This window comes from Gigantopelta aegis, chromosome 11 (assembly GCF_016097555.1).
Source record: "Gigantopelta aegis isolate Gae_Host chromosome 11, Gae_host_genome, whole genome shotgun sequence".
Taxonomy (NCBI): domain Eukaryota; kingdom Metazoa; phylum Mollusca; class Gastropoda; order Neomphalida; family Peltospiridae; genus Gigantopelta; species Gigantopelta aegis.
In genome coordinates this window covers 31,365,662-31,382,549 of record NC_054709.1, presented here as the reverse complement: position 1 = coordinate 31,382,549, position 16,888 = coordinate 31,365,662, and the positions used below count along the sequence as shown (strand labels likewise).

Here is a 16,888-nt window from a genome sequence, read left to right as displayed (position 1 = left end):
TGAGGGGGTTCGGGAGCTTCGGACTAACCCCCCCCCCCCCCCCCCCCCCCGCGCTGAACCAAATGGTCCGCTTTCAGAACTAAAACATACAGGTTTATACATATTGAGTTTCTAGTGGTGCAAAAATAGAAAAAGGGTCCACTTGGTTCATATTCGACCACCCCACACACCCCCACCCCACACCCCACACCCCGGACCAGATCACGCTACGCCCCCGAGTGGTGTCATTAAACAAAACAAAAAATTTAACTTCAACTCACTATTTTGAAGCACTGGCTGGTATGAGTAATTGCTTAGTGTGTCCACCGACGGGGATCAATCCTAGGTCGATCGCGTTTTTTTTACTTGCGTCGCAGATTTGAATCACCTCAGTGGATCCATTTAACTGACTGGGATTTTCTCGTTCCAACCAGTGGACCACAACTGGTCAAAGGCCGTGATATGTGCTTTCCTGTCTGTGGAAAAGTGAATATAAAAGATCCCTTGCTGCATTAGAATTACCAAATGTTTGACATCCAATAGCCGATGATTACTTAATCAATGTTCTCTTGTAGTGTCGTTAAACAAAACAAACTTTAACTTTGTATAGTAAAAACAAAATCGGAAAATGTTTAAAATAAATAAGATTTGTTTATTATTACTAATTTATACAAGTATATATGTATAATATATTTATATATCACAATATACACAAACACCCTGTGTATGTTTATGTAGTTCACAAATATTGCAGACTATCCCTATCTGGTTCAGAATACAGAACATTTTATTACGGTACACACGTGTACAATCATCACCCAAAAACTAAACGGGGGAAAAAAACTGAAAAAGAACAAAAAACTGAAGAAAACTTTGGCAAATGACTCTTTTAAAATTTGGCAACAACCCATCCCCCAACGTATGCTCTCCTTCCGTACTTTAAATAATTTCCCTCCGACCTGTACGCACCTGTAATATTTTGACTCTAAAATGTGTTTAAAACACAAATTTATGATAAAATTCCCTTCATTTAACATATTTTACAAATGTAAAAGACAAACAGTCTTAAAGCCACGATTTCATCTCCCCAATCGTTTAACGGTTATTTTACAAATGTAAAACACAAACGGTCTTAAAGCCACGATTTCATCTCCCTAATCGTTTAACGAGTATTTTACGATGTAGAACGAAATCACAACTTTAATGCTCGTGTCTTTCCGTCATCAACGAGCACAGCTCTTTTACCATTAAGCATCAGTAACTAGGTCAGAGATGAATCACGCTTCATGCAAAAAAGAAAGAAAAACAAAAACTTATTAAATATTAAAGTTATATCTGAGGCCGAGGCTTTGAGACTGGCCAACTAAGAATCAAAACAAAAATCGTTTGTACCCAGAGAATATGTTTATATCCCACAAAGGTTACATAACCACATTATTACACCAGTCACCTTTGAACCCAACAATATGTGGAGATTTGAAGAGTGCTTTCACAAAACAAGATGTGAAACTGAGAAACATTATTGAATTAATGTTAGTTGTTTGTTTTTTTGTTGTTGTTTGTTTGTTTCAATTATATCTGTGTATTCTTTTATATACCACAATTTATATCGAACATATATGGGTATTTAATCCATTTCGGAATATATACTGTACAATTGACCGCGTACAGTCTATCAAATAATCATATGTTTGAGGTTATTCCAGTTTTATATGAACAAGTTTTGTAAAACGACTCTTCAGTTAGTTTCCACAACTATATAAAATATTGGTATAAAATTGCATAATGGTCACTGATGGCAGGCATGTCGGAGAGAATTTGAAAGTAGGAGGGTGGGGGATAAACTAAAATAACATCTAGAAACAAAATAGTCTTTTTGGTAACCTGAATGATTCACATTTTGTCCGCTGATTCTAAAATAAATTCATGTTACCAAAAACACACTTTTTTATATTTTGGCCTATGAATTCATTATAAGTGGCAACAGTTGTTATATGCATATATAGAGACATTTACCAACACTTTTGACATAATTCTAAAATGTGTTTGTGAATAAAACGAGGGAGACACGATTGTGGCATACAATCCATTTGTTTTAGACAATATTCAGTTTTGTGAAAGTGTGTTAACAAGTAGGTCACTGTGACTAAATTATACGATATACTAGAAGTCAATGACTCTGTAACAAACGGTGTACACGATATTTGGCTTCATGTTTATAACTCCTTATGTACCCAGATTCGAGGCTTGGTAAAGTATCCCTCACATAAATACGTTTAATGCAGTTAACGTTTGATGACTTGGCTAAAACAAATTGACTTTAATGTTTTATAAGAATGTCCCCAAGTAGATACTATTTTGCCTTTTAAAGCTCTTCATGGGAGAGATTTTCACAGATGGACGTTAAAACATTAAAAACAGGTTGTTGTTTTTATGAATGGGAGGGGGGGGGGGGGGGGGGGGGGGGTATCACGGCCAGTGCTCTACTGGCCATTTAAGGCGTGATGAACACGTGTATGTCCAGTGTAAAACCACTGATGCATTTATTCGACTGACTAGAAATAAAGTCTTTTCCCTAATCCTATCTCACTATCAATTCTATCTTAGAAGTCAACGATAGTATGACAAGAGCTAATGTTATTTTGCAGGCGCTGATGCAAGATTTCTGAAAGTGGGGGGGATCCAAATGTGATGACTTCTCTCCTTTTACATACAACAGTTAATATAATCACGTTTCCCCTTAAAGGTTATGGTCGGTTTTCACTGGATCCGCTACTGTTTTGTGTCCCAAAATTTGAAATAACTTGGTCATAGAAGAATGTTGAAAAAAGTTAATGATATAACACTTTATGCTTCAAAATATCTTTACCCATTTTTACAAATTATGTATTAATGCAACTACATTAATCCACCATTTACATTTTACTTTCACTGATTACAAACACGGTATATTTTCTTGAAACCCTATTAAAATTAAATTCTTTTTAACATGACTGTCAACAATGTTTTTAAAAACAATTCTTTAAAAAAACAATGGTGTTACATAACCGTCACCCTCAATTTGTGAAGATGTCCATGCATGAACATTTCACACCAAAAAAATGTTTGCAGTGTTTTAATTTCTTATATTTGCACTAACCAAAATATATTTATACACCTGGGAATTAATTAAGCATTATTTGAATTGTATTGCAGACAAAACGGCGCCTAGGAGTAGATATCCATGCCAACGGAATTTAAACTGATATTGACTTTTTACGTATCCTGTATCTACTGTGTATTAATCGAGATGGCGTGAATAAATTAGTTATGAGAAGCACATCAGTATGATTCCAGCTCCATACTTAATTATCAAACAGTGTCATGCTTATATATATATATATATATATATATATATATATTATATATATATATTTCTGTCTTTTTCTCTAGAATACATTAAATATTGATGTAACGACAATGTCACTTGCTTTTAATCTTTTTTCAATATCCTCTGTACACACAAAACTATAATTTCAGTGTTTTGTACACACGAAAAGTTCACAATTAATTGCAAAGTATAAGCCATACGTTAAAAACTAGGATGTGCTAAGTTAATTTCCAGGTGTATACTATACAATGCTACGAAAATATACAAATAATAAAATCTGAAATATATAATTATTAGAGTGCATGATGTCTATAGAGATCACCTGTGTATAGAGATCACCTGTGTATAGAGATCACCTGTTGGGACTTCAAAGAATTCTTCAATGTGAAAGAGAGGAAAGTTTATTTAAAAGTCTTACACCTTTTTACATTATTGCATCTCCACCCCCACCCACCCACCAAAAAGTAACATGTTTTTAAATGGACCCACTTATGATTTACATGATATACTTTTAATTGTAATTATAATGAGATAGACATGTTCTTTTTAATTTTGTGATATGAACTTTTTTCTTTTCGTTTTTTTTTTTTTTGGGGGGGGGGGGTTTGGGGGGGGAGGGGGTGGCACAGGCATTTGTTTAAGGTATGGTATTGATATTGTTAAAATAAATCGATATGGTCTTCTGTCTACTTTATACATCTGCACCAAATAAAACTTGGTTAATAGTTTCTTTAAATGTTTGTGTGGTAAAAGTGGTACCTTGTGTAACACCACTATTTTTGCAATTTGGCCAAATTTGGTTTTATAGACATGTGTAACCATATCAGTTTTTTATACCCAAACAAACGACAACAAAATAAGGCTCCCTGGTCAAAATATTCACCAAACTGAAAGATGATTTCGAATATCAATGTCACAGCTAAGGAAGTTGTGAAGAAGTGTAAAAGTTGAGGAACGAAAACTGACTTATATATACAGCACATACCCACCCCACCGCCACCAGTTGATAGTCCTCAAATGTACATGAAAGCATGTGTTATTTACCTCTCGGTTAAAAAAAAACCCTACTCTTACATGTCGGATATCTTTTCAGGTGGTCTTTATAGACAGTTTTGACAGTGAGTAAGGCAGATTAACATAACTTGCACTATATCCCAGACCATGTTTATGTAATTGCTTATTATATGTTGCACTATATCCCACAGTCCATGTTTATGTAACTGCTTATGACTCCCGACTATTTCACAGGTAAAGAGTAGACATTTGTCTTAAAACAAACTTACCTCCCTGAAAAGAGGTTGTCCCCCAGTTCACTGTAATTGTAACGTGTTGTCGACTAACAGAGCCTTTTCGATGTCTCAACATATTAATACATTTTCTAGTTTAGAATATCAATGTTTTAATATTCAATGTTTTTCTCTCCATCTTAATGTTTGAAATGGTTCAAATTGGATTTTATCCGACAATAATACACCTACTTTGATAACTGCATTGTAGTGTTTTAACCCAAAGGTTTAAATATATATATTTTGATAATCGTATTGTAATTTTCTTTTACCCAGTTTTAAAATATTTATACTTTGATATTCGTATTGTATTTTACTTTTTCCCACATATTTATACAGATTTTTTTTTTACATAATTATAAAAGTTTAATTTACTCCTATTCATAAACTTATCTTTTTTTAGTACCCAATAGCCGTTATGTAGTTTTGTGCTGGGGTATCATTAAACATTCATTCATTCATTCATTCATTCATTCCAAATAATTTTGAACCTATTTAAAAATAATTATATTAGGAAGAACATTTGATCTGTTACAAATATTAGGACAAACAGAAACACATTGTATACACACACACACCGATATTTTGAACCAGAAAATGTATTTACTACGTATCTTGTGTGATTGAAACATCTGTTAGTCTGCTTCGTCTTACAATGGTGGTAAATGAAGGACAATCTCTTTACAAGGAACTTTTATAAAACATATACACACACATTAACCAATAATCCACTACAAGTTGTAAAACATGTTTAATAAACAAATCAATATACCCTTTGTCGTAAAAATAATATTGATACAAAAATAGTTTTTTCATCCATAGCTATATATTCAAATTTATTATATACATCAGGGTGAACAAATAAATATTCATATGTAGTAAAACCAATATTTACAAATAATGAGGTGAAAAGTTGTATTTGCACTATGATGAACATATTACAACTTTTCCCGTAATGGTAGTATGCAAACGTATGCATGATTGTGCCAATGCTCTATATACAACAAATTATGCTATTTCTGTAAGGTTTAGAACATTCTTACAAGTCATTCGAATCTACCTTTTTTCTTCTTTCATTGAAGATTAAATGATAAAAAATCTTTAAATTTAAAACAATTTGAAAACACACAGAATATCAATCTTTGATGATTTTAAAATCTTTAAATTTAAAACAACTTAAAAACACATACAGAATACCAATCTTTGATGATTTTAAACTTACAATAATAAAACACGTACAACAAATTGTCATGTATGTTTTATTATTCTAAATTTAAAGTTAAAAATGGCTCAAGAAAAATATTGTAAAGTAAATTGGGGATCCTTTACCGATCTGTATATGAAACATTTGAAAACACATAGAACTGCAATCTTCGACGATTTTAAACTTCCAATTAATAAAACATGTAAAATAAATTGTTGTGTATATTTTATTACCCGGTATTCTAAATTTACAAATCTGAAATGGCTCGTGATAGATATTGTAAAAGTAAATTGGAGATCTTTTTACAGATTTGTATACAAAAACAAGGTCTGCTGTTCAACAGTTTTTATATCTCCTGAACCGAGCTGACACATTTGTTAAAATGGCTGCTATTTTCATATCACAATATAATTCCTCAACATTTGGCTTATTGCTCTGTTTTCTTGTTAATTATTAAAAATTACATGAAACTTTCAGCACAAAAAAATTACAATTTGGATATTAACCAGATAGTATCTTTTTTTTCAAATAAACATTGTACAGAATATTCAATTTAATATAATAATGTAAGACAGAATGACAGTTAATCGTCATCTTAGTAAACTTAAAAAGCAATCGGTCATAAGACATTTAAATCTAACAACATTTTCCTGGATTTCTTTTTAAGAATTTCATTTCATGCATTTTGATGGGTTGTTTTTGTTTTCTTCAGAAATCCATACTTTTCTGTCCCAGGACTTTTCACAACAGACTTCCAGCTTTTCCTGAGACCAAGGGAAAGCCTGGATGGTTAACTATGTAAACAAAACCCCTCCAAACAAGCAGTGTATATAGCTTAAAAGTCCATAAAAATGTTATTTCCATACACCACTGGATGGCATGAAAATAGGCTTAGACAATAATGTATATAATTTGAATAACGTCTGGTGTTAATGACACTGTTACGCCAATGAATCAGGTCTCGTTTTCCCATCCTGAAAATAGAAAAAAAATTAAATTATTATTTCATATTTACACAAAACAAACCTGAATGTTATTATTCTTTGATCTATTATATTTAATACATAAATTAAACAAGAATACATTATTTCAGTCAGTTTAATATTCAAATAATTATACGTGTACAGAGGGCAGATTGATCTTTTTGTCCGAATAAAACAAAAATGCCCTAATCTGAATAGCAACATTTATATTTATATGGACATGTACTAGCATTATTGCCAAACAGCTATCTAGGGTTGAAAACGAATCACTATGCTTTTTTTTACATGGATTATAACTAATATTGTGGGTAGAATGGTGGAAATACATAGTGAAAATGTTTCAGGTCAGCTCTTTTTGCCTGAATATTGCTTTTGTTTTTGCACAAATTTGAGCATTTGCTCCAAAACTGTATGTTCTTTCACAAATTAAACAAGTGCAATAAATAGGATATGCAAACAACATGTGAAGTTCTGTATTTATTACATACCTTGTTTTATGTTTTACAAGAATAATTTTTAATTTAACATGATAACACTTTGTTAAATCTATGATCTAAACTCCTTTCATGGATTTACTTAACCTTGAGAATCTTACTCTGCGGCAGCCTTGTGTAATGTTTCAAGTATGAAGTGACATCATTTGTAAATCATATATGATGTCAGTAAATAAAAGGCGCTAACTGCAGTAAAAGTAAAAAGGGAATTCCCCATTTAAAAGTTCCGGTCCAGATCGCACATAAATGTATGTTTGATACAAAGTAAATTTATTACACATTTTTAAAATGTCATTATCAATATACCGGGTAGTAAGATTGAATAGGTATGTAATAAATTGAAATATTTGTGTTTCTGTTGTGTGTTATAACGTTTATATTACACTACTACAAAGAGGACAGAGACTTACTTTATACACTCGATTTGGTGCTGGAGTAACTGCTGGTCTTTGGATTTCAAACTGAAATAAAACATTAAAAAACATTGCAAAACATCACTTCACACAAAGGCATCATTTGAAAAATAGCTAAAACAAAATTCATTACTTTTATAACTCAGTTATATAGTCATTGTATGCATTTAACACTAAACGTTTTCTTTTTCCTCTGTAAACCGGAATTCCCTCAATACCGGACCCTCTGTAAACTGGAATTCCCTCAATACCGGACCCTCTGTAAACTGGAATTCCCTAAATACCGGACATTGTTCATGGTCCCTTTTTAAATATTATTACAAAACAAAACGTCTTTAAGTCGGATATTCCTTAAAGTCAGGTTCAGTTGAGAAGGATTTTACTGTAGATACAAATATACAGATACAATATAGATAAATGTATGTAAGATATTTTACATTGGGGGGGGGGGGGGGGGGGGGGGGGGGTGGGGGGGGGGGGGGGGGGGGGGCAACCCATACATTGTATGTACATAGGTACGCCAGTTACAGACAGATACAGGGGAGAGCATTTACACATAACAGGGGGGATAACTATCTATTAAAGAACAACTAAATTTAACAGGGGGAATAACCATACATTGTATACTACATTTAAAAATTGAGATCGAAAAAGGGAGACAACTATTTAACAAAAGTTTAAAAAAGTTTGTTTTGTTTAATGACATCACTAGAGCACATTGATTTAATAATCATCAGCTGTTAGATGTCAAACATTTGGTAATTTCCACATAAGTCTTAGAGAGAAAACTCGCTACATTTTTCAATTCCAATTCAATTCCAATTGCAAATTGTTCAGCGTGCACATTCAGAGCAAGCTGTTGTAGCGCACACCTGTCCTGGGCACAAGTACCGGGCTCGGCCGGTTCCTCCGTCCAGGACAGTAGCAAGGGATCTTTTATATGCATCATCTCATAGACGGGATAACACATACCACAGCCTTTGATAAACCAGTCATGATACACTAGCTGCAGCGAGAAATAGCCCAATGGGACCACCGACAGGGATCGATCTCAGACCGACCACACATCAGACGAGCAATCTACCATTGATCTACATCCTGCCCATAACTATGAACAAGGTAGACAACTACAGTGAAACCTCTCAAAACCAGACCCTCTATAAACCGGAGTTCCCTCTATAAACAGGAGTTCCCTCTATAAACCAGACATTTTTCACAGCCCCTTTTTAAATATCAGTATAGAAGGAAATCTGGCTAAACTGAATACCTCTTAATACCGGACGTTTTACTTCGTCCTGAGGGTATCCAGTTTAGAGGAGTATCATTGTATGTGAATTTGCGATATTATACAATAATAAATAAACTCACATTTCTATGCGGCTCAAGAACTCGGAACATGTATTCCCAGGAGAAGTTCGACGTCGGTGCTTCTTCCCCATCTCTGGGTGTCGGTAGTTGCCCTGGTAACAAAAATTACAACATATTATATATATATATATATATATATATATATATACACATCCACATCCACATCCACATCCACATCCACACCACATCCACATATATATATGTGATATATATGATATTACACAATAGCACACACCACAGCCTTTGATATGCCAGTGGTGGTGCACTGGCTGTAACGAGTGTTTACTTCAGGTGATCTTATCACTAAGACTGTTTCATGGAACATGCACCTCATCTTAATGACTGTAGTAGCCCAAACAGGATTTTACCTGTACCTTTCAATAATTTTGCCTATTTGAAAAATATATATAGTGTACCCTTGATTTATTGCCCCCTGATTTAACGCCAACCCTGCCTACTGCCAATTTCTTTTCATCTCTATTTAATTCCTTCAATTTACTGCCACCCTCGCCATCTGCCAGTCCTTTTTGAACCAAACTCCAGTTAGTCATTATAATCCCCTCTATAATACCACCAAAAGTGCTTGAAGTTAACCGTAGTGCGTGATTTTACCAGTTGATTGGTGAAAATCTGAACACCGATCACCACTGGTAGTAGACAGTCAATGTGCTTTGTGTTATCGAGTGTATTAGGAAATAAATAGAAATTTGATCTTTATATATATATATGTATATATATACATGTATATAAATGTATGTGCACCATCCAACAAACAGGATAGTACATACCAAGGCCTTTGTTACACCAGTTTTGGAGCACTGACTGGAATGAGAAATAGCCCAATGAGCCCACTGATGGGGATTGATAAACTTTGTATCATAAGGCAGTAACCAATTATTCTCTTCTTCCCCACCCCCAATAAGAAAGAAGAATAAAATCTACATCTTAAAACATTAACCAGTATATTCTGCATATTTTGTTTTCGTGAGGACTAACCTCGGGTAGAAGAATAAACTTAAATTTTGAAGGTCCTATATCGAAGTTGAAAGTACAATATTTTGTTATTTTCACATTTATTTGTAACAAATAACTAAAAACTAATCAATCCCACGCATAATCTTTCCATATTTAACTCTAGAATACTAATTTAAAAAAAGTCTTACACTGGACAACAAAGAGGGGTTTCCCTAATAATTTGTGGCTAAATAGAGCGTGGCTACTAAACTAAAGTTGCCGAGAGGGTTCACATGGATTTCACTCCATCATGGTTCAGTTAAGGTGATGCGATAGCTAGATTTGGTTTCCAATAATTAATGTGATTTTTAGTTATTATCCATTTATACAGAAATAAGGTCCTTAAATCCATGACAGTATGCCTTTAAGGCAGTAACCAGTTATTGTATTTTTTCCAACAGAATACTTACCCCTGGTAGAAAGTGGCTCAGGGAACACTTGAATTGTCATACCACGGTGTGTCCTGGAAGTCCGACCGACCTCTACCAGCGATTTTGGAGCGGAGCAGTCGACCGTGACTCTCCCCGCTGCGACTCGACGCTGCGTCGGACAACGTGTCGGGGGAGTACATCTGGTAACGGGCTGCCCCCCAGCTTCCTTTCGTCGGCAGCTGCCCGGCAAACACACTTCGGAAAGCATTATTTCTGAAGAAAACTGAACAAACAAAAAGGTTTAATATGAATCCAGGCCTCGATCATAGACCGACTGCGCATCATGGTTTTGGCTGCCCGCTCAATCTGCAACCAATTCATTTCATTTCTCACTCTCTCTCTAACTCTCCACACTCTCTCTCTAACTCTCCACACACTCTCTCTCTTTCTCCCCTCTCTCTCTCTCCCCTCCACCCTCTCTTATCCCTCCCTCCCTGTCCCTCTTTCTCCTCCCTCCCTCCAACCCCCTCTTTCTCCTCCCTCCCTCTTTCTCCTCCCTCCCTCTCTCCCCCCTCTCTCTCCTTCTCTCTCCTCTCTCTCTCTCTCTCTCTCTTCCTCCCTCTCTCCTCTCTCTCTCTCTCTCTCTCTCTCTCTCTCTCTCTCTCTCTCTCTCTCTCTCTCTCTCTCACATACACACACACACACACACACACACACGCACAGATGAAGCAAAAATGATGAATCCAAAATGAAAAACTGTCAGTTCTTAATCACAGTCAGAGAAGCACCAAAATGCCTGATGACTGCCCTACCACACCACCCTATTGAGCTCAGTACAGATTCATACCTGTCCTCCGACGAGTCGTGCTGCGATAACTTCCTCCGGCGTTTTCCCCACATGCAGCACAGGAAGATGATGATGATGAGAAGCAGGATGAATGCTGGGATACCGACTCCGAGCCCGATGATCAGAGGCAGCTGGTTGGTCGTGTGTATGATCGGCAGGCACTGCGGTTCGTCATCCACCAGGCGGCATTCGTCACCGGTCTGGCACGATTCCAGCACCGACAGAACATCACACGCACTCATCTGTTCAGTCACTGTAGGTTATTTAAACAGCATTTGTTAATATACAAGTTGAAGTTTATTTTGTTTAATGATACCACTAGAGCACATTGATTTATTAATCATCGGCTACTGGATGTCAAACATATAGTCATTTTGACACAATCAGACAGAGGAAACCCACAGACAGGATAGCACATACCACAGCCTTTGATATACCAGTCATGGTGCACTGGCTGGAACGAGAAATAGCCCAATGGGCCCACCAACAGGGTTCGATCCCAAACCGACCGTGCATCAAGCGAGCGCTTTACTACTGGACTACATCCCGTCCCCTTGTTAATATACAAGTGACAGAACATCACACATACTCGTCAGTCACTGCCGGTTATTTAAACAGCATTTATTAATATACAACTGTCAGGTATATAAATTTATATAATTTATTAACCTTCTGCCTACAGTGGTTACAAGTGCCTCTTAACAATGCCAGAAGTAACTACGGAACACTTCCCGAAGTGATCAGACTAAGCCCACAGCAAAAAGCTGATGGGGAAATGGTGGGTATCCACAAGAGACAAGCACCTGTCACGGTTGGAGAGATAAGGACACCTCAGCACATTAAAAACGAAACAGAGAAAGGAATGCTAACAACACCCCAGCACATTAAATATGAAACATAGGAAGGAATTCTAACACCCCAGCACATTAAATATGAAACATACGAAGGAATTCTAACACCCCAGCACATTAATTATGAAACAGAGAAAGGAATTCTAACACCCCAGCACATTAATTATGAAACAGAGAAAGGAATTCTAACAACCCAGCACATTAAACCTGAAACATAGGAAGGAATTCTAACACCCCAGCACATTAATTATGAAACAGAGAAAGGAATTCTAACAACCCAGCACATTAATTATGAAACATAGGAAGGAATTCTAACACCCCAGCACATTAAACCTGAAACATAGGAAGGAATTCTAACACCCCAGCACATTAATTATGAAACAGAGAAAGGAATTCTAACACCCCAGCACATTAATTATGAAACAGAGAAAGGAATTCTAACACCCCAGCACATTAATTATGAAACAGAGAAAGGAATTCTAACACCCCAGCACATTAATTATTAAACATAGGAAGGAATTCTAGCACCCCAGCACATTAAATACGAAAAACAGAGAAAGGAATGCAAACAACACCCCAGCACATTAAATATGAAATAAAAGAAAAAGACATAAATTTGAATACGTACAAGGCACTGTTCCGTACTTGGCCTCCAAAATGGTGGTGTTCGCCCCGTTTATGGGAATCTTGCCCACATTGAGCATGTGATCGATACCCTTGGCCAGTTTCGAAGCCGAATGGTTCGTCTTCGAATTGTCGATCTCGAGGGTAACGCGTGCGATAACACTTCCAATACTGCAACAAAAACAAAAATGGAATTTTTTATTTTTACGACACACTCAACTCATTTCATTTTTATTTTCCGTTATATATACGGCATCAGATACAGTGGTTGAGAACTACACAGATAATATGAGAGCAAACCTGTTGCTGGGCTACTCTGTTTGATGAGCAGAAAGGGATCTTTTATGTGCATGATTCCACAGACAGAATAGTACATTCATATCTCTCTCTCTATATGTGTCTCTCTCTCTCTCTGTCTCTGTCTCTCTCTATGTGTGTCTCTCTCTCTGTCTCTCTCTCTATGTGCGTCTCTGTCTCTCTCTCACTCTCTGTCTCTCTCTCTCGCTAATAGATATCTCTCTCTCTCTCTCTCTCTCTCTCTCTCTCTCTCTCTCTCTCTCTCTCTCTCTCTCTCTCTCTCTCTCTCTCTCTCTCTCTCTCTCTCTCATTCCCTTTCTCTCACACACACACACACATTGTTTATGTATATACAATAATACCATGTACAGCAATGATTCAAGGCCCCTTAACCTTGACTTTGCTTATGTATCTGGTGACAATAAACAATAGAAAAAAAAAAAGAAAAAAAAAAGGAGAAATAGCTGTAGTAACCCTTAGTTTCAGTCCGTGAAAACGAACACTAAGTTCAGTTAATTCACAAACTACTTGCAACATATTTGGATATGGTTATAACACAGACACTAACACCTGTGATGTTTAAACAGGGAAATACTGTCTCAAAATATCTAGAGATTGACCCGATAATCATTACTTATTATCAGATGAACGTGCTTTGTGTGAATGATGAAAAATGCATTTTGGGGCATTACAAAAACCTACAAGACAAGAACCAGTTCAAATGTATGAAAATGAATATTCTAAATAATAAAATGAAAACACTTCTAAATAAATTTAAGTTATCAAAAATGGCTTTAATAGTAAAAAGATATGGCGTAGTGTTTAAAAACTAGGGTATTTCATTTTAAGTTAAAAAATACTGGCAACTTACCCAAGGCTTTCAATTTTGACAGGCAGGAAGCTATTACCAATAAGAGGCAGCAGTAACCGATATATCTGAAATAGAAGATTTAATTCACATCAAGTCATCATAGAAAAGAAAGGAATACATTTCGTGACGTCCCAGAACATTTCTAATCCACACCTATTAATAAAGAAATATTTAACAATGCTCAACCCCTAGTGTTAAGGAAGAAAGCGACAGTTTTATTTGACGACGCACTCAACACATTTTATTTACGGTTATATGGCGTCAGACATATGGTTAAGGACCACACATATATTGAGAGGAAGGAAGGAACTGTTTTATTTAACAACGCACTCAACACATTTTATTTACAGTTATATGGCGTCAGACATATGGTTAAGGACCACACAGATTTTGAGAGAGGACAGCGCATCAAGCGAGCCCTTTCCTACTGGGCTACGTCCCACCTAGAAATCTATTGTATGCACTTTCCCATAGGAAGGACAGCACATACCACAGCTTTTTACAAATACACCAGTGATGGCGAAACATTTGAAACATTCCGAGTGACATGCAATGCATGTAAAGAATCTCTGATGTACGCACCCCTTCGGCAATGAACCGGGCCAGTGCGATGTATCTGGGATCGGCAATTCCCGCACGGACCGCCACATCTTTGTCCGTGATATCGAGTCTCAGAGTTATCAGATTGGACGTCTTCGCAGCTGAAGAAAGGAAGGAAGGAAATGTTTTATTTAACGACCCACTCAACACATTTTATTGATGGTTATATGGCATCAGACATATGGTTAAGGACCACACAGATATTGAGAGAGGAAACCCACTATCACTACATCATGAGCTTCTTTTCGATTAGCAGCAAGGGATCTTTTATATGAACATACAACAGACAGGGTAGTACATACCACAGCCTTTGATATGCCAGTCTTGCAGCTGACAAACAACACATTCCATTGCTACTTTATTTAATTAAGGTTCAAGCATGCTGTCCTGGACACACACTTCAGCTAGTTGGCTGGTATGTTTAGTGGGTTAATCTAGACTGGGAAATAATTTTGTGAAGTGGGGAAGTAACCTGCAAATTTTTTTTGCACGAGTTAAAAAGTTTAGTTTGTATAATATAATGTCACCACTAGAGCACTTTGATTTGTTTCATCATCGGCTATTGGTTGTCAAACATTTGGTAATTGTTTACTCATATCCTCAAGAGGAAACCCGTTACCTCATTCCATTAGTAGCAAAGGATCTTTTATATATGCACCATCCCACAGACAGGGTAGCACATACCACAGCTTTTGATATACCAGTCGTGGTGCACTGGCTGGAATGAGAAATAGCCCAATGGACCAACCGGCGGGGATGAATCCTAGACCGACAGCATCGAGTGAACGCTTTACCACTGGGCTATGACTCAAACCCTGCCAGGAATTGTAATTTGTCTTAATTTATATAATGGCCTTTGATATAGCAGTCGTTGGTGCGCTGGCTGGAATAAGAAACAGCCCAATGGACCAACCGTCTGGGATCGATTCTAGACCAATCACATCGAGTGAATGGTTTACCGCTGGGCTTATGACCCACCCCCTGCCAGAAATTGTAATTTGTCTTGAACACCGATTTTGTACATAAACATGTATGTAATGAGTGTCACTTACATATGCACACGCTGTTGCTTGTGGTGTACCCAGCCGCACAGTCACAGCGGAAACTTCCTTTCGTGTTCACGCACGTTTCACTCGGCGACTGGCAGGTGTTCAGAGTCGAACTCAAACATTCGTTCACGTCTGAAAACAAAAAGACCAAAGTTGTAGTCCCAATACCAGAAGATGACATTGCATGTTTTTATTAAACGTTATTTCAATTTCATAACAGTTATTGAAAAGACTAGTGGAAAGGGTGTCGCTTATAATGAATGAATGAATGAATGAATGAATGTTTAACGACACCCCAGCACGAAAAATACATCGGCTATTGGGTGTCAAACTGTGGTAATGGAAAAACAGTAAGTGATGATCAACATCAATATAAAAATTCAAGTGTCAAATAAAACACAGTGTAAAGTGTGTGGCGTCGCTTATAAAAAGTACGTCATTTGGCAATCACCTAATTCAAACAATAGTGAATGAACATTTGCATTCTTACGTGACATAGGCTAATAAGTATGAATGAAGTTTACACAAACAATACCACAGGCATATATTTAAAACTAAACAAAACAAATTGAGACATTTACTGTTAAATTATGAATATAAATTTAATTTTAAAAATTTGACCGCAATTATTTTTGGGCTCATGCAAGTATGAACTGAAAAAAAAAAAAACGATGTTCACACCTTTGTATAACCCTCTACACTGAGTCATACATCAGGTTTTCTCGGTCCATACTTGCAGGAACCAACAAATAAATTTGCAGTCAATTTTTTTCAATACCCTTTAATCTCACTTACCATCACACTGTGCTGGATTAGTCGTACTGACCGTGTAGCCGGTGTTACACGTACAAACAAAGGATCCGTTCGTGTTTGTACATCCCATCTGGCAGTTATCTGTGTTCGACGTGCACTCGTCTACATCTGAAGTTAAACAAGCAGAATAGATACGTCAGTAGCTGAAATATTAAAGGGACATTCCCGTGTCTGCTACATTGTAAGACGTTTCTGACTAATAAAATATTTCTACGATTAAGCTTACATATTAAATATATTTTCTTGTTTAGAATATCAGTCTCTGTATATTCCATGTGTTTCTGGTCGTCTTAATATTTGTAAGACGCCCAAACTGGATTTTGTCTTCAAATAATTTCGTACGTACAAAAGAAAAAATCATTTTTAGGAAATAAAATGAAATTTAACCTAGTACAAATATTCGAACGATCAGAAACACGTTTAATATACAGCCACTAATACTTTATGCAGAAAA

At 36.2% G+C, this 16,888-nt stretch overlaps 1 protein-coding gene across 2 annotated transcripts in view; it reads right to left on the bottom strand.

The window, feature by feature from the left end:
* Positions 1–610: 610 nt before the first annotated feature.
* The window catches only part of LOC121385256 (fibrillin-2-like), a 49,507-nt gene continuing 33,229 nt past the window's right edge, over positions 611–16,888 (bottom strand). Inside the window, exons 25-34 of one of the 2 annotated variants that reach the window (XM_041515860.1) lie at positions 16,417–16,542; positions 15,625–15,753; positions 14,555–14,673; positions 13,973–14,037; positions 12,809–12,975; positions 11,330–11,582; positions 10,522–10,755; positions 9,098–9,189; positions 7,727–7,777; positions 611–6,813 (exon numbers count right to left, since the gene is read on the bottom strand). In XM_041515860.1, coding sequence (XP_041371794.1) covers positions 10,539–10,755; positions 11,330–11,582; positions 12,809–12,975; positions 13,973–14,037; positions 14,555–14,673; positions 15,625–15,753; positions 16,417–16,542 — 1,076 coding nt within the window. In that variant the 3' untranslated portion in view covers positions 611–6,813; positions 7,727–7,777; positions 9,098–9,189; positions 10,522–10,538. The remainder of the gene's footprint in view (positions 6,814–7,726; positions 7,778–9,097; positions 9,190–10,521; positions 10,756–11,329; positions 11,583–12,808; positions 12,976–13,972; positions 14,038–14,554; positions 14,674–15,624; positions 15,754–16,416; positions 16,543–16,888) is intronic. The other variant, XM_041515861.1, reaches the window with a different exon arrangement.